The 25382-nt window shown below is 44.4% G+C and overlaps 1 protein-coding gene across 1 annotated transcript in view; it reads right to left on the bottom strand.

The window, feature by feature from the left end:
• Positions 1 to 7465: 7465 nt before the first annotated feature.
• Positions 7466 to 25382, bottom strand: part of LOC308154417 (hydroperoxide isomerase ALOXE3-like) — a gene marked incomplete at both ends in the record, with an annotated part of 34943 nt that continues 17026 nt past the window's right edge. Inside the window, 12 exons of the mRNA XM_080527579.1 lie at positions 7466 to 7645; positions 7757 to 7927; positions 8729 to 8829; positions 9422 to 9543; positions 10665 to 10831; positions 11872 to 11958; positions 12484 to 12687; positions 16060 to 16203; positions 20301 to 20473; positions 20904 to 21007; positions 24151 to 24273; positions 24702 to 24783. Of these exons, the coding sequence (XP_080383705.1) occupies positions 7466 to 7645; positions 7757 to 7927; positions 8729 to 8829; positions 9422 to 9543; positions 10665 to 10831; positions 11872 to 11958; positions 12484 to 12687; positions 16060 to 16203; positions 20301 to 20473; positions 20904 to 21007; positions 24151 to 24273; positions 24702 to 24783 (1658 nt within the window). The remainder of the gene's footprint in view (positions 7646 to 7756; positions 7928 to 8728; positions 8830 to 9421; positions 9544 to 10664; positions 10832 to 11871; positions 11959 to 12483; positions 12688 to 16059; positions 16204 to 20300; positions 20474 to 20903; positions 21008 to 24150; positions 24274 to 24701; positions 24784 to 25382) is intronic.

Here is a 25382-nt window from a genome sequence, read left to right as displayed (position 1 = left end):
GACACGACACAACACAACCTCGGGGGTAATCCAATATTCCACACGGTAATAGTCTTGATAATAATTGTCCAAGGGTTCTCTTCTAGATAAGGCGTCTCAATCAGTATTTCTCTTCTCACTTAACTCCACTCTCAACTCTCTCGACTCTCCAGGTAGCAAATGAGCACCTGTCACTATACCTTTCGAGAGACCCGCCAACAGGCAAGCCACTCCCCCATGTACCCTGGGTAGCCAATCAACACCCCCTGAGCTTACCATGACAACTAGGAACAGTTGGATTGTGACATTCCTCCCCCCATAAACAAAAACACACACACAATTAACTTTTTCTTCATTTTGTGTTTGTTTTCTCTTTTTTTTCTTGTTTTCTTATTTTCTTTACACACACACACACACACACACACACACACACACACACACACACACACACACACACACACGTGACAGGGCATGGTTAAAAAGTCCTCAACTAGGGCAAAATCTTTTTTCTGTTTTATCCGGATTATGAAAGGGTAGATTGTAAGCTTTAAAATAATGTGTCATACATTGAAATAGTCATGGATAGTTTAATCGTGATACCCCCTGAACCACCGTACTGAGATATCTAGCCTCAAACTTCTTCAGAGACGTTTTTCACAGAGGTAATGGGTGGGAACAATAGCTGGTTAACTCCACCCTAATCACTCCCTCAAGACAACCACACCCTCAAGACAACCACTCCCCCATTACACTACCTGTCATTACCTACCTGTCATCTGTCAGTGGGGTTGTCAGCTAACCCTCAGGAAGCAAAATTGCATGGCTGACACGTTTAAATAGCTGAATAATAATAATAATAATAATTCAAGATTCATGATTCATCATAATTTTATTGCCATGTGTGCCAAAAGTTTATTACGTCCCATTACAAGTACAAGAGAGTAAAATTCATGGCAATGGAAAAAATGAGGCAAGATACAATTGAGCAATACAATAATAGAATGGCAAAAAATAATAATGTTGTCCGTGTGCATGCATTTATCATTATAGTCCATAAAGCATTAGTGGGACTTCGGCGTAGTTCCTTCCCATCCCATCTGGGCATCAAAGCTGTAATAAAAAAAGAAGACAGTGCATTTCAAATGATTGCCCACTGTTACCAACACCACTTTTACGAAATAGCCTACTACTATCTTTATAAAATAGAATTGCTTATACAATGACAATGACAATGACAAAAATATGACAAAGTGCTGGTGACTCTCATCAAGGTGTCATCTCTCAGAACCTCTCACCTCCTCATTCTGTAACACAAATTTCAGGTCAGAGGTGTGGACACTTCTCTAGTGTAGGTTTTCCATAGACTCAGTGTACTGTGATTGTGTTGGGGGATTTTAATAAAGCAAATCTGAGCCGGGCTCTGCCCAACTATCGGCAGCAGGTCAAATGCCCCACTCGGGGGGAGAGGACGCTAGACCACTGCTACTGTACCATCAGGAACGCCTACCACGCTGTTTCCCGAGCTGCGCTGGGTAAATCTGACCACGACATTGTCCATCTGATCCCATCCTACAGGCAGAGACTAAAAGTGTCAAAACCTGTAGTTAAGTCGTTCAGAACATGGAACAGCGAGGCTAAGGAGAAGGAGGATGCCTGGCAGAGGGGTGACAAGAACAGGTTTAGAGACGCCAGGTACAAGTTCGAGGGAGCTGTTAAGCAAGCAAAACATTGCTACTCTGAGAAACTGCAACAACAATTCTCAGATGACAACGCTGCCTCTGTCTGGAAGGGTCTAAAACAAATCACCAACTATAAACCAAAACCCCCTCAGACCACAGAAAGCACTCTCCTTGCAAATGAACTGAACAAGTTTTACTGCAGATTCGAACTACAGTCTGCCCCCTCTGCTACTGCCCCCCCTCCCCCCCTCTCCCCAACCTCCCCTCCTCCTCCCTTCTCTTCCCTGAGCCCCACCCCCTCTGCCCGCCCACACCTCTCTGTCTCAGAGAGAGAGGTGAACCGCCTGTTCAAGAGACAGAACCCCCGGAAGGCGGCCGGTCCGGATGCTGTCTCACCCTCCATGTTGAAGTTCTGCGCTGACCAGCTGTCCCCTGTGTTCAGCAACATCTTCAACTCCTCCCTGGAGTGCTGTCAGGTACCAGCCTGCTTCAAGACCTCCACCATTATCCCTGTCCCCAAAAAGTCGAGGATCACAGGCCTGAATGACTACAGACCCGTTGCCCTGACCTCTGTAGTCATGAAGGTCTTTGAATGCCTCGTCCTTGCCCACCTGAAGTCCATCACAGACCCTCTCCTAGACCCCCTGCAGTTCGCGTATAGAGCCAACAGGTCCGTGGAGGACGCGGTCAACATGGCTCTACACCATGTCCTGGAACATCTGGACACGGCCGGGACCTACGCCAGAATCCTGTTCGTTGACTTCAGTTCGGCGTTCAACACTATCTTGCCACCCATACTGGAGTGTGGGCTCTCTGCACTGCAGGTGCCTGACTACACGTGCAGGTGGATCACGAACTTTCTGTCCAACAGGACCCAGCGGGTGAAGCTCGGGATGTCCATCTCTGAGCTGAGGACCATCAGCACCGGTTCCCCGCAGGGCTGCGTCCTGTCTCCCCTCCTGTTTTCCCTCTACACCAACTGCTGTACCTCCAGCCACCAGTCGGTCAAGCTCCTCAAGTTCGCGGACGATACCACCCTGGTAGGGCTCATCTCCAGGGGGGATGAATCTGCTTACAGGAGCGAGATTGACTTGGTGGTCTCCTGGTGCACCCGGAACAACCTAGAGCTGAATGCTCTATAACATGTCATGTTATATATATGTATATATATACACTGCGTTCCAAATTATTATGCAAATGATATTTTTCTCAGATTTTCCTAAATAGTTGATGCAAATGACAATCAGTATAATTTTAAAGTCATCAACCGTTAGAGTATAATTCAAATTGTATTGAACAAACCTCCCAATGATGACAGTATTTTTTAAAAAAATAAAAAACTCAAAATGCACTGTTCCAAATTATTATGCACAACAGAGTTTCAAAACATTTTATAGGTTGTAAAGAACTAAAAATGGTAATTTGATGAATTTAGGGTTAGGAGGTCATATTAGGAGGTCATATTTACTGAAATCAAAAGCTATTTCAAACAAAAACATCTTAACAGGTCAAGTTACATGTTAACATAGGACCCCTTCTTTGATATCACCTTCACAATTCTTGCATCCATTGAACTTGTGAGTTTTTGGACAGTTTCTGCTTGAATTTCTTTGCAGGATGCCAGAATAGCCTCCCAGAGCTGCTGTTTTGATGTGAACTGCCTCCCACCCTCATATATATTTTGCTTGAGGATGCTCCAAAGGTTCTCAATAGGGTTGAGGTCAGGGGAAGATGGGGGCCACACCATGAGTTTCTCTCCTTTTATGCCTATAGCAGCCAATGACACAGAGGTATTCTTTGCAGCATGACAGTGGGCTCAGAAATACATGAAGACTAATTTCCAAACAGTCTTGTTTACTGATGAGTGCCGTGCAACCCTGGATGGTCCAGATGGATGGAGTAGTGGATGGTTGGTGGATGGCCACCATGTCCCAACAAGGCTGCAACGTCAGCAAGGAGGTGGCGGAGTCATGTTTTGGGCCGGAATCATGGGGAGAGAGCTGGTAGGCCCTTTTAAGGTCCCTGAAGGTGTGAAAATGACCTCGGCAAAGTATGTAGAGTTTCTGACTGACCACTTTCTTCCGTGGTACAAAAAGAAGAACCGTGCCTTCCGTAGCAAAATCATCTTCATGCATGACAATGCACCATGTCATGCTGCAAAGAATACCTCTGTGTCATTGGCTGCTATAGGCATAAAAGGAGAGAAACTCATGGTGTGGCCCCCATCTTCCCCTGACCTCAACCCTATTGAGAACCTTTGGAGCATCCTCAAGCAAAATATATATGAGGGTGGGAGGCAGTTCACATCAAAACAGCAGCTCTGGGAGGCTATTCTGGCATCCTGCAAAGAAATTCAAGCAGAAACTGTCCAAAAACTCACAAGTTCAATGGATGCAAGAATTGTGAAGGTGATATCAAAGAAGGGGTCCTATGTTAACATGTAACTTGACCTGTTAAGATGTTTTTGTTTGAAATAGCTTTTGATTTCAGTAAATATGACCTCCTAATATGACCTCCTAACCCTAAATTCATCAAATTACCATTTTTAGTTCTTTACAACCTATAACATGTTTTGAAACTCTGTTGTGCATAATAATTTGGAACAGTGCATTTTGAGTTTTTTATTTAAAAAAAAAATACTGTCATCATTGGGAGGTTTGTTCAATACAATTTGAATTATACTCTAACGGTTGATGACTTTAAAATTATACTGATTGTCATTTGCATCGACTATTTAGGAAAATCTGAGAAAAATATCATTTGCATAATAATTTGGAACGCAGTGTGTATATATATATATATAACGTTAGACAGGGAGCGCAGATGTATTTTTATGGTGTTCCGAAATGAACGATATGAGGCTGGGAGGGAAAAATCACAGTATATATACCCACTAGAAAAAACTAGACTACACCACTGGTTGGAGCTGTGAGATATCAGTGTATTTCTTAACTATAATCTATGTGGTAGTACACTGCCCTGCAGTTGCCATGGTTACACAGACTAGCTGGCGTTTCGGCGGCCCTTATCTGGCTCCCAGGAGGTAGAGGCTGTGTCTCAGGAGGTAGAGGCTGTGTCTCAGGAGGTAGAGGCTGTGGCTCAGGAGGTAGAGGCTGTGTCTCAGGAGGTAGAGGCTGTGTCTCGGGAGGTAGAGGCTGTATCTCAGGAGGTAGAGGATGTGTCTCAGGAGGTAGAGGCTGTGTCTCAGGAGGTAGAGGCTGTGTCTCAGGAGGTAGAGGTTGTGTCTCAGGAGGTAGAGGCTGTATCTCAGGAGGTAGAGGCTGTGTTTCAGGAGGTAGAGGCTGTGTCTCAGGAGGTAGAGGCTGTGTCTCAGGAGGTAGAGGCTGTGTTTCAGGAGGTAGAGGCTGTGTCTCAGGAGGTAGAGGCTGTGTCTCAGGAGGTAGAGGCTGTGTCTTAGGAGGTAGAGGCTGTGGCGCAGGAGGTAGAGGCTGTGTCTCAGGAGGTAGAGGCTCTGTCTCAGGAGGTAGAGGCTGTGTCTCAGGAGGTAGAGGATGTGTCTCAGGAGGTAGAGGTTGTGTCTCAGGAGGTAGAGGCTGTGTCTCAGGAGGTAGAGGCTGTGTCTCAGGAGGTAGAGGCTGTGGCGCAGGAGGTAGAGGCTGTGTCTCAGGAGGTAGAGGCTGTGGCTCAGGAGGTAGAGGATGTGTCTCAGGAGGTAGAGGTTGTGTCTCAGGAGGTAGAGGCTGTGGCTCAGGAGGTAGAGGCTGTGTCTCAGGAGGTAGAGGCTGTGGCTCAGGAGGTAGAGGCTGTGTCTCAGGAGGTAGAGGCTGTGTCTCAGGAGGTAGAGGCTGTGGCGCAGGAGGTAGAGGCTGTGTCTCAGGAGGTAGAGGCTGTGTCTCAGGAGGTAGAGGCTGTGGTGCAGGAGGTAGAGACTGTGGTGCAGGAGGTAGAGGCTGTGTCTCAGGAGGTAGAGACTGGTGCAGGAGGTAGAGGCTGTGGCGCAGGAGGTAGAGGCTGTGGCGCATGAGGTCGAGCCGCCGTCTAATGATCGCAAGGTTGGCAGATCGGCGGTTCGAGCCCCGGCTGGCCACATGGTGCCATAAATGGTAAATGGACTGCACTTCTATAGCGCCTTATTCCAAAGTGCTTTACAACGGCCTCTCATTCACCCATTCACACACACATTCACACACCAATGGCGGCCAAGCTACCATGCAAGGAGCCGGCCCGCTCACTGGGAGCAATTTGGGGTTCAGTGTCTTGCCCAAGGACACCTTGACATGTGGCTAGCCGGGGTTTGAACCACCGATCTGCCGACCTTGCGATCATTCGACGCCTGCTCTACCTCCTGCGCCACAGCCGCCCCAACTACCTCTGGCTCTGATAGACTTGGAGCTTTTGATATTTTTAGTTATTTCTAGTTTGTTGTTCTTCGGACTTGTAGTCCTCACCATATTTGTAGTTCTAGTGAACAACTGTCCTCAGTTAACCTCAGCTAAACAGCATTGTCCTCAACGAACCTCAGCTCACGAGTCTAGTTCTCTGTACTTTCCCTAAGTCTTGGTTACATTTAAACATTAGTCGACATTTAATGCAAACTCCAAATCAAGAAGACATATTTCATGCTCACAGTAATTAAGAAAACCCCCAAAACAACTATCCCTTTAATGAACATTAAACATTAAATACATTTCAACATTATTCATTGTTAAGTACATTTTGTTAGACGTATTTGATTACTTTGATTATGGTTACTTTGTTGTAAAAACTGGTTAGTAAAAACATGATACTGGTTAATAAACAATCAATACTTAGTATAGTTGATTACGTTCATTTACTATCTGATGATGTCAGTGGTCAGATATCTGATCCCTTTGTAGGATATTTAAACCGTATCACTGAGACACAGATCACATATGACCCCTGACCCCTCTGGACCACAACCCCCCAGGTCGCTAGCTTCTGAGGTTCGATCAGAGCTAAATACAAATAAAGTGAAGTGAAGTGAAACTTTATTTATATAGCGCCTTTCGTACACGGATGCAACTCAAAGCTCTTTACAATGATTGAAAACAAGATTACAGAGATGGGGGGGAGGGGACACGAGACAACAGGAAGGGAGGGGTGGGAGGGGTTACATCAATAACACTAATAATAACTTGTATAACTACATCAAGCTTACACTAATAATAACTTGTACAACTAATAATAACTTGTATAACTAATAATAACTTGTATAACTTGTATAACATCTACTTTGCAAGCTAATAACAACATCACTTTACTGCCTCGTATAGCAAATGGTGTGTCTAATCTAATCTGTGCTGCCACTGTGGGCAGGGGGGGGGGTGGATGTCCAATGTTCCTTGGCGGAAGTCCAATCTCGGTGACCGCAGAGTGTCACGATAACACCTCGATCGGGTAAAAACAGTGTTACGTTGTCACATTGTTCAGTTAGAAAGTTAGATTTTTTTTTGCCACAGGTGAAACACTAGAACAGCCGTGAGGGGTCATTTGTGAGTAAAGACAAGTGTTCTATCTTTGCACTCGATCAAATTTCAGGACCCTCCTTTCATGACTTGTCCTAGATATGTGCGTTCTACCACCCAGTATCCTTACATTTTCAAAATCACATCAGGATAAGCTAGTATAAAACTTTTTGGCTGTTTTTCTGTGTAGGAAGCAGGCTAATTTACAAGCGGCCATCTAGTGGCCGTTGTGTGTAAATAGCAGCTTGAGCATTGTAAAGAGGGGCGGCTCTTTCAGTAGTAAAAAGGGCACGGCTGTTCTAGTGTTAACATAAAAGATGTGTAACTGTGAGGAGCAGACAGACACATGTTCAAGCTCAGTTATATGGTCACGCTGTTCTCCATGGTGGCGGGGTTCAGGTAGGGATATGGCAGCGCCAGCTTGGTGTTCCTCTCTGTGATGAACCTGCTGAGGAGTGACAACTCTGCCTGAAATGTCTTCATCATCCGCCTGGGGGCAGGCTCGTCAAAGTACTCGTCAGGGTAAGCACCGAGAGGAATCTGAGGAGGGTAAAACCATAACGTTAGCCTTTGTAAGGACAGAAACTCACCATGCATGCAGATGGACCCATGGTGGATAAACAAGAGGAACATTGGCTACAACAAACTCACAAAGTCGGATAGCTGCTTGCTAAGCAGCCACACAGACGCCATGTTTTCGGTTGAGGCTCCGATGTTTGGCAGCGTCTCCAAAATGGTTTCCATACTAGAGCGCCCCTTAGTGGTTGGAGGAGCTTTGTGCAGAACTAAGGGGTGGTTGGGTATCCAGCTGCCATAGTCAAACTAGAAGAGAGAGAGAGAGACGGTAATGTAAAAGGCGATGGTAACACGTTCAAGATGTTGCTGATCATGGGGAACCTAATATACTGGCCTCCATAAGTATTGGAAAGAGGAAGCATGTTGTCTTCTTGTAACCCTGTACTGCAACAGTTTGGATTTTAACACTAGAACAGCCATGGGTGCAACATTTTCTTTATACCTTTGCAGTTAATGACATTTCAGGACCCTCCTTTCATGACTTGTCCTAGATATGTGCGTTCTACCACCCAGTATCCTTACATTTTCAAAATCACATCAGGATAAGCTAGTATAAAGCTATTTTGCAGTTTTTCTGTATAGGAGGCAGGCTAATTTACAAGCCGGCCAACTAGTGGTCGTTGTGTGTAAATAGCAGCTTCCCATTGTAAAGACTATGGTCATTTGACCCCCGAGGCGGCTCTTATAGTAGGTAACACACACACGGCTGTTCTAGTGTTACTCAAACAGTTACTGTGGGGTCAGACTAGAGATTCTCAGTGTTATATATATTTTATGTGTCTCTCTTTCAAATTGGTTTCACCATTTATAGCAATTACAACTCTTCTGAAGCATACTCCCCCTATTTCAGGGCTCCAAAAGTATTGTAAAAAATCGTATAAGGTCCAAATAAAGGACTCGTGGTTTTAGTATTTAGTCATCAATCCTTCTCATCCTCTTTCCCATACTCATGCAGGGCGCTCCCTGTATGTAGCAGTAGCAGGGCGCTCCCTGTGTGTAGCAGTAGCTAGCAGGTTTCTACCAGTGTTGTTTTCCACGTCATCTCACCTGCCCCATATTGACGGCGTTATGTTGAGCTGACACGGTGAAGATCACCACGGTAACGAACCTGACAACCTCCTCCACGGTGCGGAAGGCCTGAGGGAATCCTGCAGGGGGGTAAGGGGGGGGGGGGGGGTAACATTGGTGGATGAGGAGGAAGCCAATAGCATGTCTCCATGCCCCACATTAAAGGAGCTGTGTGGAAGGATATATTTAAAAAATTAAAAATAAAGAAAAAAACGTTTTCCTTCTATCACGGAGACTGCCAGTGGCCCCTGGCCTGAGCTAGATTACTCATCCTGCTACGACTGGTGGACTGATGATTCAATTGCTTAGTCAAATGTATCGTTTGTAAGTCGCTTTGGAATAAGGCGTCTGCTAAATGCCAAAAATGTAAAGTCTGTTGCAAATCTGCCACCTCTGGCTACCGAGGTGAAATATTTAAGTTCAATACATAAATAGTTAAATATTTATTTCAAGGGAATTGAAATTCCTTGATCACTACCGATTAAACATAGCCATTACAACCGTTTTAAAGCTTGCACCTTTATTATTGCACTTTTAAGGGCACAGTTTATTATTGCACCTTTAAGGGCACAGTTTTATTATTGCACCTTTAAGGGCACAGTTTATTATTGCACCTTTAAGGGCACAGTTTATTATTGTACCTTTAAGGGCACAGTTTCATAAGTCCTGTACCTGTGCTGCTGTTTCCGAGGAACCCGTGGGTGAAGATCTCACCGATCCACTGCTGAAGCTCAGAGTCCAGGGACACGTCACCATCGGAGGGGTAATAATGCTGCACCATCAACTGGACGAAGCTGGGCACCACAACACAGCACAGAACGTTGAAACGTCTCATAGCTCATTCACTAGAACAGCTTGTGAGTAAAGAAACATGTTCTATCTTTGCACTCGATCACATTTCAGGACCCTCCTTTCATGACTTGTCTTAGATATGTGCGTTCGACCACCCAGTATCCTTACATTTTCAAAATCACACCAGGATAAGCTAGTATGAAGCTATTTTGCAGTTTTTCTGTGTAGGAGGCAGGTTAATTTACAAGCGGCCAACTAGTGGTCGTTGTGTGTAAATAGCAGCTTGAGCATTGTAAAGAGGGGCGGCTCTTTTAGTAGGTAAAAAAGGCACGGCTGTTCTGGTGTTTAAATAATATTTTACCTGACATTTTCACATAACAACTTCCCAAATCTGTGAGGACTTTTTCATGAGGTAAGATTTCCCTCCTCAAGAAGGGTTGGAATTTGGCCCCTTTGCCAAATGTGGAGGTCTACATACAACCATTTCTATTGTGTTTCCTCCACTTGTATACTTCAAGAAATTACATCAGTGTGGGGGGAAAATGTATCATTCATCACTCATATCATGCAGATAGTATGGTGCTATCTAGACATTAAACTAGTGATGTGTAGTGTCTGACGTTGTCTTCTCAACCAACATGATGAACAGTACGTCCAGCACTATAGCCCCGTAGGTCCCAACCTACCTGTACATGTCTATCTAGAAGCCAAAATCATTATAACCTGCGCTCTCAAGATGTTCTGCAGTTGCTTGTTCCTCGTGTTGCACAGAGCTGGGAAAAAAAGCCTTCTGATATGCTGTCCCCTCTGCTTGGAACCTCCAGAAAGACTTAAACCTGGAAACACTGATCTCATACGATGCCTTTAGTGGAATCTTGAAGGACCTTGAACGGGAAAGTACTAGAGAGTGACTCTGTACTTAACGCAGCCGCCTCTGCATTCCTGATACTGCCTTATGTTCAGTGTTTTATGACTGTATGTCTGAAACCTAAATGTATCTGTCTTTATATGCTGCCCTCTTGGCCTCTCAGGTCTCTCTTGGAAAAGAGATTTGAAATCTCAATGAGTATTCACCTGGTTAAATAAAGGTAGAATAAAATTTAAAAATAAAAGATAGCGCCACCTGTTGATGATGTTCCACAGCTTCATGCCGTCGTCCCTGTAGTAGAAGTTAGGGACTGACTCCAGCCCTCGTGCAGCGATGTTCTCCGGCAGACAGAGGGAGCTGTAGGTCCTGTCTGCGTGACACCTCTTGATGAGTTCCTTGAACGCCTCCGGTGACAAAGTACCCTGAGGAGATGAGCAGGCCTACAGGTTAGCTGTGATGCAGCCTGCTAGTGGCAGCCTGTACAGGAACTAGCCAACAAGTGTCACTAGGGGAGTCTCGACTCACCGACACCGCCAACTGGTGACTTGGATTATCATCATTATTGGACTAATTGCTAATGCCTGTCACCTGTTGTATGTTTGTATGTGGCTATTAGGTGTGTCCCTTTTCCCTGTTCCCCTGTCAGTCGATCACTTGTATTACACGTTAGAAACCTTTGAAAGCCTTTGTATTTACTGCCGCTTCACGTATCAGGTACCCGTGACGTTATTTGAGTCTTTAATTGTTTTAGTTTATTTAAGCCTTGTACTTACATTGGAGCCTATTTGCTCAACTTTATTTTCCGTGTGCATTGTTACGATTTCATTTACATTTACATTTACATTTTTGGCATTTAGCAGACGCCTTATTCCAAAGCGACATACAATCAATACATTTGAATGCTAAGCATGTGAATCATCAGTCCACCATTCGTAGCAGGAAGAGTAATCTAGCTCAGGCCCAGGGCCATTGATAGAAGGAAAAACCTTCTCCTATCACCTTCTTCTAAAACCTTTTTTTTTATATAAAACTGAGGATTTCAGTTTTATAGTTTAGTTGCAGACGTTGCTGAGCCCTACTGCTCCACTTTATGTTTTTCCTGCTTGAAGTTGTAATGTTTGAACCTGCGCACCGTTTATCTCAGTAAAGAGAACCTTTATCTCAGTAAAGAGAAACCCTGCGCACCCTTTATCTCAGTAAAGAGAACCTTTATCTCAGTAAAGACAAACTTTATCTACCCTAACTGGTGCTGCTTCCTTCATCTACAAGGTCAACTGCCGTTTTTTTAAAAACACTGTTTGAGGTAACTATCCTGTTTGAGGAAACTATCCAGCTCTCCGGTATGACTGCTTTAGTTTATTCATCTTTAGACCTACCGGGTGTGCCTCTCTCCTCACACTTGACATAATGTTATGGATTTAGAATTTGCTAGAAGAATGAATGTTAACGTTAAGGTTCATACGTTAGTCAGGATTCCATCAGGACCGATGAGCCTCTCACGAGCCAGAATGTTGATATGCAGGGTGTACCGCAGGTGAGGCTTCAACAGCTGGAGGCAGGACAGACAGAGAGGAGGAGGAAGGAGAGAGAGGAGGAGGGAGAGAGAGGAGGAGGAGGGAGAGAGAGGAGGATGGAGAGAGAGGAGGAGGAGGAGGGAGAGAGAGGAGGAGGAGGAGGGAGAGAGAGGAGGAGGGGGAGAGAGAGGAGGAGGGAGAGAGAGGAGGAGGAGGGAGAGAGAGGAGGAGGAGGAGGAGGGAGAGAGAGGAGGAGGGAGAGAGAGGAGGAGGGAGAGAGAGGAGGAGGAGGAGGAGAAGGGAGAGAGGAACAGGACAGACAGAGAGGAGGAGGGAGAGAGAGGAGGAGGAGGAGGGAGAGAGGAACAGGACAGACAGAGAGGAGGAGGGAGAGACAAAAAGACACTTCATTGCTATATTGACAACATCAAGTTTGACAGACCATAATAATAATAATAACTTTTATTTAATAACTGTACTGTAGGTCAGCCTACCTTGTAGAGGGGGTGTACTGTAGGTCAGCCTACCTTGTAGAGGGGGTGTACTGTAGGTCATCCTACCTTGTAGAGGGGGTGCATCGCAGGAAGGTTGCGGAAGGTTGCTATGGTGAAGACTTCGCCCAGCAGATGAGTCGCCAGCAGATGGAAGTTAATCTGGTATTCTTGGAAATCTGCGTGCCTCAGAAATATCTTGGCTAAGAGCCAGTCGTGCTCCGAGTCACTGGGCAGAAATATAGGGTTCTGGTCTGAGGGCTTCTGGCCAAGCTGAGAGGGTAGAGAAACCAAGAGAGTAGAGAGAAGAGAGAGAGAGAAACCAAGATGGTAGAGAAGAGAGAGAGAGAAACCAAGATAGTAGAGAGAAGAGAGAGAGAGAGACACCAAGATAGTAGAGAGAAGAGAGAGAGAGAAACCAAGATAGTAGAGAGAAGAGAGAGAGAGAGAAACCAAGATAGTAGAGAGAAGAGAGAGAGAGAGAAACCAAGATAGTAGAGAGAGAGAGAGAGAAACCAAGATGGTAGAGAGAAGAGAGAGAGAGAAACCAAGATAGTAGAGAGAGAGAGAGAGAGAGAGAGAGAGACACCAAGATAGTAGAGAGAAGAGAGAGAGAGAAACCAAGATAGTAGAGAGAAGAGAGAGAGAGAAACCAAGATAGTAGAGAGAAGAGAGAGAGAAACCAAGATAGTAGAGAGAAGAGAGAGAGAGGAACCAAGATAGTAGAGAGAAACCAAGATAGTAGAGAGAAGAGAGAGAGAGAGACACCAAGATAGTAGAGAGAAGAGAGAGAGAGAAACCAAGATAGTAGAGAGAAGAGAGAGAGAGAGACACCAAGATAGTAGAGAGAAGAGAGAGAGAGAAACCAAGATAGTAGAGAGAAGAGAGAGAGAGAGACCAAGATAGTAAAGAGAGAAGAGAGAGAGAGAAACCAAGATAGTAGAGAGAAGAGAGAGAGAGAGAGAGAGAGAGAGACACCAAGATAGTAGAGAGAAGAGAGAGAGAGAAACCAAGATAGTAGAGAGAAGAGAGAGAGAGAGAAACCAAGATAGTAGAGAGAAGAGAGAGAGAAACCAAGATAGTAGAGAGAAGAGAGAGAGAGGAACCAAGATAGTAGAGAGAAACCAAGATAGTAGAGAGAAGAGAGAGAGAGAGACACCAAGATAGTAGAGAGAAGAGAGAGAGAGAAACCAAGATAGTAGAGAGAAGAGAGAGAGAGAGACACCAAGATAGTAGAGAGAAGAGAGAGAGAGAAACCAAGATAGTAGAGAGAAGAGAGAGAGAGAGACCAAGATAGTAAAGAGAGAAGAGAGAGAGAGAAACCAAGATAGTAGAGAGAAGAGAGAGAGAGAAACCAAGATAGCAGAGAGGAGAGAGAAACCAAGATGGTAGAGAAGAGAGAGAGAGACACCAAGATAGTAGAGAGAAGAGAGAGAGAAACCAAGATAGTAGAGAGAAGAGAGAGAGAGAAACCAAGATAGTAGAGAGAAGAGAGAGAGAGAGACCAAGATGGTAGAGAGAAGAGAGAGAGAAACCAAGATAGTAGAGAGAAGAGAGAGAGAGAGAGACACCAAGATAGTAGAGAGAAGAGAGAGAGAGAAACCAAGATAGTAGAGAGAAGAGAGAGAGAGAGAAACCAAGATAGTAAAGAGAGAAGAGAGAGAGAGAAACCAAGATAGTAGAGAGAAGAGAGAGAGAGAAACCAAGATAGTAGAGAGAAGAGAGAGAGAGAGAAACCAAGATAGTAAAGAGAGAAGAGAGAGAGAAACCAAGATAGTAGAGAGAAGAGAGAGAGAGAGAAACCAAGATAGTAGAGAGAAGAGAGAGAGAGAAACCAAGATAGTAGAGAGAAGAGAGAGAGAGAAACCAAGATAGTAGAGAGAAGAGAGAGAGAGAGAAACCAAGATAGTAGAGAGAAGAGAGAGAGAGAGAAACCAAGATAGTAGAGAGAAGAGAGAGAGAGAGAAACCAAGATAGTAGAGAGAAGAGAGAGAGAGAGACACCAAGATAGTAAAGAGAAGAGAGAGAGAGAAACCAAGATAGTAGAGAGAAGAGAGAGAGAGACACCAAGAGAGTAGAGAGAGAGAGAGAAACCAAGATAGTAGAGAGAAGAGAGAGAGAGAGAGACACCAAGATAGTAGAGAGAAGAGAGAGAGAAACCAAGATAGTAGAGAGAAGAGAGAGAGAGAGAGGAAGTTATTTGTCATGCATGTCACATCTGATTGAACGGTTGGATGGGCTGAGCTTAACTTTTTGCAAGTGAAAACAAAACACGGTGCAGCAGCTTTCAGTCACGCTGCCGCTCGCTCCTGGAACAAACTCCCTGAAGAAATCAAACAGGCCCAAACCCTTAAAATATTTAAATCTAAGCTAAAAACCTTAATGTTTTGCAGCAGTTATGATTAAACGCAAACACTTCTATCAATGTATTTTATCCATTAACTTTTGTCTTATTAAACGTTTTATCTATTTACTTCCACATTTACATTTTTGGCATTTAGCAGACGCCTTATTCCAAAGCGACTTACAAGCAATACATTTGACTAAGCAAGTGAATCATCAATCCACCAGTCATAGCAGGAAGAGTAATCCAGCTCAGGCCCGGGGCCATTGATAGAAGGAAAAACCTTCTTCTATCACCTTCTTCTAAATCAAGCCTTTTTTTTCTTATTTTTTCTAAAGACACTGGAGAAACAGAGAAACAGTACAGGGGGGCAATAGAAGACTTGGGGGACACAGTAGAGGGGAAAGCGGGTGTCTCAGGAGACACAGTGCTGGGGGGTAGTAGATGTCTCAGGAGACGCAGTGCTGGGGGGCAGTAGATGTCTCAGGAGACGCAGTGCTGGGGGGTAGTAGATGTCTCAGGAGACACAGTGCTGGGGGGTAGTAGATGTCTCAGGAGACAGTGCTGGGGGGTAGTAGATGTCTCAGGAGACACAGTGCTGGGGGGCAGTAGATGTCTCAGGAGACACAGTGCTGGGGGGTAGTAGATGTCACAGGAGACACAGTGCTGGGGGGTAGTAGATGTCTCAGGAGACACAGTGCTGGGGGGTAGTAGATGTCTCAGGAGACACAGTGCTGGGGGGTAGTAGATGTCTCAGGAGACGCAGTGATGGGGGCTAGTAGATGTCTCAGGAGACACAGTACAGGGGGATAGTAGATGTCTCAGGAGACGCAGTGCTGGGGGGTAGTAGATATTCTTATATTTGCTTTTATTCATTGTCATTTTTATTATCTTACTATGCTCCTCTTGCTGTATTTGTAAACAATGCATGTAAAGCACTTTGAATGCCCTTGTTGTATGAAATGTGCTACACAAATAAACTTGCCTTGCCGTTGACTATGTATGAGATGCAGCCCCAGCTCACTATAACAGATGGACTGGGATGTTGACTATGTATGAGATGCAGCCCCAGCTCACTATAACAGATGGACTGGGATGTTCACTCAGACATCAAAGGCAGAACAGGAACGGTGGTTCAAATAAACACAGGTTCCTGTTGTCTTTATGTCATGTAATACTGTCCTGGGGGGTGAGAGAGAGTGGGTGTGGGTGTGTGTGTGTGTGTGTGTGTGTGTGTGTGTGTGTGTGTGTGTGTGTGTGTGTGTGTGTGTGTGTGTCCATGATAGTGTGCTTGAGTGTACCTGGATGGCGATAGGCAGCAGCTTGTCCTCTGGGTTCTTGTAGAACAGGCAGAGACCAGCAGTCAGGGGCAGTGGTTCACCGTCCACCGCGTTGGTGGGAAGACCCTCAAGCCTCTTGTAGTCGCAGAGGAAGATGTTTCCTTTCTGCACAGAGGACGAAAGCAGACGGACCACAAATGCTGTAGTTCTTATGTCACATTTAAAGTAGATAGTTGTAGTTCTTATGTCACATTTAAAGTAGATATCTGTAGTTCTTATGTCACATTTAAAGTAGATATCTGTAGTTTTTATGTCACATTTAAAGTAGATATCTGTAGTTCTTATGTCACATTTAAAGTAGATATCTGTAGTTCTTATGTCACATTTAAAGTAGATATCTGTAGTTCTTATGTCACATTTAAAGTAGATATCTGTAGTTATTATGTCACATTTAAAGTAGATATCTGTAGTTCTTATGTCACATTTAAAGTAGCTATCTGCCTAGTCTAGTCAGCCCCTGCTGCATTCGCCTGGCAACCCCTCCTTAACGCACTCTGCTCAGACTTATCATAGATGCTGGTGGTGTATCAGTTCTGGTTTGGTTAGATTTGAGTGCTGCTTTTGATACAGTAGATCACAGTATTCTAATACACTACCGTTCAAAAGTTTGGGGTCACTTAGAAATTTCCTTGAAAAAAAAGCACTGTTTTTTTCAATGAAGATAACATTCAATTAATCAGAAATACACTCTACACATTGTTAATGTGGAAAATGACGATTCTAGCTGCAAATATCAGGTTTTTAATGGAATATCTACATAGGTGTATAGAGGCCCATTTCCAGCAACTGTCACTCCAGTGTTCTAATGGTACATTGTGTTTGCTAATCGCGTTAAAAAGCTAATGGATGATTAGAAAAACCTTGAAAACCCTTGTGCAATTACGTTAGCACAGCTGAAAACGATTTTGCTGGTTAGAGAAGCTATACAAATGGCCGTCCTTTGAGTTAGTTGAGTATCTGGAGCATCACATTTGTGGGTTTGATTATACTCTCAAAATGGCCAGAAAAAGAGAACTTTCATATGAAACTCGACAGTCTATTCTTGTTCTTAGAAATGAAGGCTATTCCATGTGAGAAATTGCCAAGAAACAGAACATTTCCTACAACGGTGTGTACTACTCCCTTCAGAGAACAGCACAAACAGGCTCTAACCAGAGTAGAAAGAGAAGTGGGAGGCCCCGGTGCACAACTGAGCAAGAAGACAAGTACATTAGAGTCTCTAGTTTGAGAAATAGACGCCTCACAGGTCCTGAACTGGCAGCTTCATTAAATGGTACCCACAAAACGCCAGTGTCAACGTCTACAGTGAAGAGGCGACTCCGGGATGCTGGCCTTCTAGGCAGAGTGGCAAAGAAAAAGCCATATCTGAGACTGGCCAATAAAAGGAAAAGATTAATATGGGCAAAAGAACACAGACATTGGACAGAGGAATTGAAGGAGAAGTGTTGACAAATCTAAGTTTGAGGTGTTTGGATCACACAGAAGAACATTTGTGAGACGCAGAACAAGTGAAAAGATGCTGGAAGAGTGCCTGACGCCATCTGTCAAGCATGGTGGAGGTAACGTGATGGTCTGGGGCTGCTTTGGTGCTGGTAACGTGGGAGATTTGTACAAGGTAAAAGGGATTTTGAATAAGGAAGGCTATCACTCAATTTTGCAACGCCATGCCATACCCTGTGGACAGCGCTTGATTGGAGCCAATTTCCTCCTACAACAGGACAATGACCCAAAGCACACCTCCAAAATATGCAAGAACTATTTAGGGAAGAAGCAGGCAGCTAGTATTCTGTCTGTAATGGAGTGGCCAGTGGAGTCACCAGATCTCAACCCCATTGAGCTGTGGTGGGAGCAGCTTGACCGTATGGTACGCAAGAAGTGCCCATCAAGCCAATCCAACTTGTGGGAGGTGCTTCAGGATGCGTGGGGTGACATTTCTTCAGATTACCTCAACAAATTAACAGCTAGAATGCCAAAGGTCTGCAATGCTGTAATTGCTGCAAAGGGAGCATTCTTTGACAAAAGCAAAGTTTGAAGGACAAAATTATCATTTCAAATAAAAATCATTATTTCTAACCTTGTCAATGTCTTGAATTTTCTATTCATTTTGCAACTCATTTGATAAATAAAAGTGTGAGTTTTCATGGAAAACACGAAATTGTCTGGGTGACCCCAAACTTTTGAACGGTAGTGTACGTTGTTATCATTGGTCTCTCAGGACTTGTATTAGAGTGGTTTAAATCTTATCTAGCTGGTAGGCATTTCTCTGTTGTCCTGGGAGACTCTGCTTCTGATAATGTTGACATCACATGTGGGGTCCCTCAGGGGTCTATTGTTGGTCCCTTGCTCTTCTCCCCGCTTGTTATTCTCTGGCGATTCAAGTCTGGTGCTTTCGTCCCTGAGATCTCCCCAAATGGAAATCCATTCTTGCCAGTCAGCATCTTTTCAGAAACTTTAACCCATGTGTGGAACGTTAACCCATGTGTGGAACGTTAACCCATGTGTGGAACGTTAACCCATGTGTGGAACTTTAACCCATGTGTGGAACTTTAACCCATGTGTGGAACTTTAACCCATGTGTGGAACGTGGCGCTTCCAATTATGTCAAAGGACTCTGATTGGTTCGGGACAATCTAATTGCTGATTAATTTATTTTGCATTAAACCCCCCACTGACATAGTCACGATCTGCCTCCAGCTTGGCAGATCCAGGCTGAATTATATGGAGTGAACAAAGGGCGGCTGTGTTTCAGGAGGTAGAGGCTGTGTCTCAGGAGGTAGAGGCTGTGTCTCAGGAGGTAGAGGCTGTGTCTCAGGAGGTAGAGGCTGTGTCTCAGGAGGTAGAGGCTGGTGGAGGTAGAGGCTGTGTCTCAGGAGGTAGAGGCTGTGTCTCGGGAGGTAGAGGCTGTGTCTCAGGAGGTAGAGGCTGTATCTCAGGAGGTAGAGGCTGTGTCTCAGGAGGTAGAGGCTGTGTCTCAGGAGGTAGAAGCTGTGTCTCAGGAGGTAGAGGCTGTGTCTCAGGAGGTAGAGGCTGTGTCTCAGGAGGTAGAGGCTGTGTCTCAGGAGGTAGAGGCTGTGTCTCAGGAGGTAGAGGCTGGTGGAGGTAGAGGCTATGTCTCAGGAGGTAGAGGCTGTGTCTCAGGAGGTAGAGGCTGGTGGAGGTGGAGGCTGTGTCTCAGGAGGTAGAGGCTGGTGGAGGTAGAGGCTGTGTCTCAGGAGGTAGAGGCTGTGTCTCAGGAGGTAGAGGCTGTGTCTCAGGATGTAGAGGCTGTGTCTCAGGAGGTAGAGGCTGTGTCTCAGGAGGTAGAGGCTGGTGGAGGTAGAGGCTATGTCTCAGGAGGTAGAGGCTGTGTCTCAGGAGGTAGAGGCTGTGTCTCAGGAGGTAGAGGCTGTGTCTCAGGAGGTAGAGGCTGTGTCTCAGGAGGTAGAGGCTGTGTCTCAGGATGTAGAGGCTGTGTCTCAGGAGGTAGAGGCTGTGTCTCAGGAGGTAGAGGCTGTGTCTCAGGAGGTAGAGGCTGTGTCTCAGGAGGTAGAGGCTGTGTCTCAGGAGGTAGAGGCTGTGTCTCAGGAGGTAGAGGCTGTGTCTCAGGAGGTAGAGGCTGGTGGAGGTAGAGGATGTGTCTCAGGAGGTAGAGGCTGTGTCTGAGGAGGTAGAGGCTGTGTCTCAGGAGGTAGAGGCTGTGTCTCAGGAGGTAGAGGCTGTGTCTCAGGAAGTAGAGGCTGTGGCGCAGGAGGTAGAGGCTGTGTCTCAGGAGGTAGAGTCTGTGTCTCAGGAGGTAGAGGCTGTGTCTCAGAAGGTAGAGGCTGTGGCGCAGGAGGTAGAGGCTGTGTCTCAGGAGGTAGAGGCCGTGTCTCAGGAGGTAGAGCCTGATCGCAAGCTTGGCAGATCGGCGGTTCGAGCCCCGGCTGGCCACATGTCGAAGTGTCCTTGGGCCAAGACACTGAACCCTAAATTGCTCCCAGTGAGCGGGCCGGCGCCTTGCATGGCAGCTTGGCCGCCATTGGTGTGTGAATGTGTGTGTGAACGGGTGAATGAGAGGCCGTTGTGAAGCGCTTTGGATAAAGGCGCTGTATAAGTGCAGTCCATTACAAAGCAAAATGGGTCGCCCTAACCCCAGATGCATCATATCCCTTTAACAAAAACCCGTAACGTCCAGTATATATTTAGAGGTTTTAGCCTGGGCTCCTAAGGGTTTATTTACATACCTTCATCTCCGCTGCCAGGGAACTCCCGCCCTCCAAGAAGGGCCGCACCATGTCCTCTGTGACGGGGAGGTTGTGAGGGAGCGCAGAGCAGCGCTGGATCAAGTTGGGGTTGGTTCCGTTCAGAAACTGGGGCCCGAAAAAGTCATCTTCCTTCCAGTGTTCAGAGACGTACTCTAGGAGGGAGACGCTCATCAATAACGTAGGTACGTAGTTCATAATATAGTTCTGTCTCGCATATCCATGTTCAGTTTTATGATATTATTATTAATAATCATAATCATAATCATAATCATAATTATAATCATAATAATAATAATACAATAGACTTATAAAGCGCTTTTCTAGACACTCAAAGACACTTTACAAACTGAACAGATCGAGTAGTAATAATAAAAAGAAACAAAAAGGTATGTATGTATGTATGTATGTATGCATGTATGTATGTATGTATGTATGTATGTGTGTGTGTGTATATATGTATGTATGTATGTATGTAAGTGTGTGCGTGTATTATGCATACATGACAAATATGGAACAAGCAAACACAAACTATACATCAATAATGGATAGTTCTGTCTTGCATATCCATGTTCATGTCAGTACCTGAAATGGGTGTTCTGTTGAACCAGAACACTTCCTTAAGCTGCTCCAAGTCTTTCCACTTCTCGGTGGATCCGGCCAAACCCTTCAGGTTGAGCTCAGCGATACTAGTGGGGACAGAGCCGGGGAAAGGGGGAAAAGGTTGTTGGTCATGGAAATGGAAATTCATTGTATTTCAAATGTGTATGTTGAATTCTTAAGCCTACCTGACTGACCTCCTTCTCCCCCACCGCCCTCCCCGTACCCTCCCATCCTCATCCACTGTTCCCCTCTCTGTCCCACCCTCCAAACTCAAAGGCTTGGGAGACCGTGCCTTTTCACGAGCTGCCCCACCCCGCCTCTGGAACTCTCTCCCTCAGCCACTCAGAGACTCTGGAACTCTCTCCCTCAGCCACTCAGAGACTCTGGAACTCTCTCCCTCAACCACTCAGAGACTCTGGAACTCTCTCCCTCAGCCACTCAGAGACTCTGGAACTCTCTCCCTCAGCCACTCAGAGACTCTGGAACTCTCTCCCTCAACCACTCAGAGACTCTCCCTCACTCTCCACTTTTAAATCCCACCTCAAAACCTACCTGTTCTCCCATGCATACAACCTCCCCTACCCCTAACCATCTCCCCTAACCCTGCCACCCCCCCCTCCCCCCCTGGACATGCATACAACCTCCCCTACCCCTAACCATTATTATTATTATTATTGTCCCCCCTGGACATGCATACAACCTCCCCTAACCCTGCCACCCCCCTCCCCCCCTGGACATTGCAGTGTTAATTGTTCCCTGTGCCTGTTCGTTAACTCTGTGTTCTTTGTGCTCATGTTATCTGTTGTTAACTCTGTGTTCTATGTGCTCATGTTATCTGTTGTTAACTCAGTGTTCTATGTGCTCATGTTATCTGTTGTTAACTCTGTGTTCCATGTGTCATGTTATCTGTTGTTAACTCTGTGTTCTATGTCTCATGTTATCTGTTGTTAACTCTGTGTTCTATGTGTCTCATGTTATCTGTTGTTAACTCTGTGTTCTTTGTGCTCATGTTATCTGTTGTTAACTCTGTGTTCTATGTGTTCATGTTATCTGTTGTTAACTCTGTGTTCTATGTTTCATGTTATCTGTTGTTAACTCTGTGTTCTATGTGCTCATGTTATCTGTTGTTAACTCTGTGTTCTATGTGCTCATGTTATCTGTTGTTAACTCTGTGTTCTATGTGCCATGTTATCTGTTGTTAATTCTGTGTTCTATGGGCTCATGTTATCTGTTGTTAACTCTGTGTTCTATGTGCTCATGTTATCTGTTGTTAACTCTGTGTTCTATGTGCTCATGTTATCTGTTGTTAACTCTGTGTTCTCTGTGCTCATGTTATCTGTTGTTAACTCTGTGTTCCATGTGTCATGTTATCTGTTGTTAACTCTGTGTTCTATGTCTCATGTTATCTGTTGTTAACTCTGTGTTCTATGTGTCTCATGTTATGTGTTAACTCTGTGTTCTTTGTGCTCATGTTATCTGTTGTTAACTCTGTGTTCTATGTGTTCATGTTATCTGTTGTTAACTCTGTGTTCTATGTTTCATGTTATCTGTTGTTAACTCTGTGTTCTATGTGCTCATGTTATCTGTTGTTAACCCTGTGTTCTATGTGCTCATGTTATCTGTTGTTAACTCTGTGTTCTATGTGCCATGTTATCTGTTGTTAATTCTGTGTTCTATGGGCTCATGTTATCTGTTGTTAACTCTGTGTTCTATGTGCTCATGTTATCTGTTGTTAACTCTGTGTTCTATGTGCCATGTTATCTGTTGTTAATTCTGTGTTCTATGTGTCTCATGTTATCTGTTGTTAACTCTGTGTTCTATGTGTTCATGTTATCTGTTGTTAACTCTGTGTTCTATGTGCTCATGTTATCTGTTGTTAACTCTGTGTTCTATGTGCTCATGTTATCTGTTGTTAACTCTGTGTTGTATGTGCTCATGTTATCTGTTGTTAACTCTGTGTTCTATGTGCTCATGTTATCTGTTGTTAACTCTGTGTTCTATGTGCTCATGTTATCTGTTGTTAACTCTGTGTTCTATGTGCTCATGTTATCTTTTGTTAACTCTGTGTTGTATGTGCTCATGTTATCTGTTGTTAACTCTGTGTTTTATGTGCTCATGTTATCTGTTGTTAACTCTGTGTTCTATGTGCCATGTTATCTGTTGTTAATTCTGTGTTCTATGGGCTCATGTTATCTGTTGTTAACTCTGTGTTCTATGTGCTCATGTTATCTGTTGTTAACTCTGTGTTCTATGTGCTCATGTTATCTGTTGTTAACTCTGTGTTCTATGTGCTCATGTTATCTGTTGTTAACTCTGTGTTCCATGTGTCATGTTATCTGTTGTTAACTCTGTGTTCTATGTCTCATGTTATCTGTTGTTAACTCTGTGTTCTATGTGTCTCATGTTATCTGTTGTTAACTCTGTGTTCTTTGTGCTCATGTTATCTGTTGTTAACTCTGTGTTCTATGTGTTCATGTTATCTGTTGTTAACTCTGTGTTCTATGTTTCATGTTATCTGTTGTTAACTCTGTGTTCTATGTGCTCATGTTATCTGTTGTTAACTCTGTGTTCTATGTGCTCATGTTATCTGTTGTTAACTCTGTGTTCTATGTGCCATGTTATCTGTTGTTAATTCTGTGTTCTATGGGCTCATGTTATCTGTTGTTAACTCTGTGTTCTATGTGCTCATGTTATCTGTTGTTAACTCTGTGTTCTATGTGCCATGTTATCTGTTGTTAATTCTGTGTTCTATGTGTCTCATGTTATCTGTTGTTAACTCTGTGTTCTATGTGTTCATGTTATCTGTTGTTAACTCTGTGTTCTATGTGCTCATGTTATCTGTTGTTAACTCTGTGTTCTATGTGCTCATGTTATCTGTTGTTAACTCTGTGTTGTATGTGCTCATGTTATCTGTTGTTAACTCTGTGTTCTATGTGCTCATGTTATCTGTTGTTAACTCTGTGTTCTATGTGCTCATGTTATCTGTTGTTAACTCTGTGTTCTATGTGCTCATGTTATCTTTTGTTAACTCTGTGTTGTATGTGCTCATGTTATCTGTTGTTAACTCTGTGTTTTATGTGCTCATGTTATCTGTTGTTAACTCTGTGTTCTATGTGCTCATGTTATCTGTTGTTAACCCTGTGTTCTATGTGCTCATGTTATCTGTTGTTAACTCTGTGTTCTATGTGCTCATGTTATCTGTTGTTAACTCTGTCTACTATGAACTCACGCTACGTTCTTGGTGTAGACGAACTCCACCATCTTGGAGAAGGAGAAGTTGACCTCTGAAGGAAGGTTGTCGGTGTCTTTGGCATCGATGCAATGAGGCGCCCCCTCCGAATACTCAGCCCACCTATGGGCAGGAGGCACACATGCACACAATCACACACACACACACACACAATCACAGACAGACAATCACAAACACACACAATCACACACACAATCACACACACAATCACACACAATCACAGACAGACAATCACACACAATCACAGACAGACAATCACACACACACACACACACACACACACACACAATCACAGACAGACAATCACACACACACACAAACACACACACACCACACACACACAATCACACACACACACACACACACACACAGACAATCACACACACACACACACACACACACACACACACAATCACAAACACACACCTCTCACTAGTACAGTTAACCTAGTCACCTCTCACTAGTACAGTTAACCTAGTCAACACTCACTAGTACAGTTAACCTAGTCACCACTCCTAGTCACCACTCACCTGTACAGCTCCTTACGAAGCTCCACCTCCTTCATCCTGTGTTCCACCAGCAGGGGGAGCTCATCGTCAGAAGGCGTGGTGGCTGTGCAGTGAAGAAGGCCACAACAGCAAAGACTCATCAGAGAAGAAAATGGCCAAACTTGTTTCATTTTCATATGGAAATTTGACCTCTCTGCTAACTGCTGCTTATGTTTATGTAAGGCCGTAGACTTGAATGAAACAGCCAAAAAGACATAGATAGACATAGATGTGATAGATAGACATAGATAGATATAGATGTGATAGATAGACATAGATGTGATAGATAGACATAGATAGACATAGATGTGATAGATAGACATAGATGTGATAGATAGACATAGATGTGATAGATAGACATAGATAGACATAGATGTGATAGATAGACATAGATGTGATATATAGATAGACATAGATGTGATAGATAGATAGATATAGATGTGATGGATAGACATAGATGTGATAGATAGACATAGATGTGATAGATAGACATAGATGTGATAGATAGACATACATGCATCACATCTGATAAGACACTGGGCTATACTGGGCCATTCTGGGCTATACTGGGCTATACTGGGCCATTCTGGGCTATACTGGGCCATACTGGGCTATATTGGGCCATACTGGGCTATACTGGGCTATACTGGGTCATACTGGGCT

This window comes from Nansenia antarctica (assembly GCF_963989245.1).
Source record: "Nansenia antarctica genome assembly, chromosome: 3".
Lineage (NCBI taxonomy): Eukaryota > Metazoa > Chordata > Actinopteri > Argentiniformes > Microstomatidae > Nansenia > Nansenia antarctica.
This window is presented reverse-complemented; position numbering and strand designations above follow the sequence as displayed.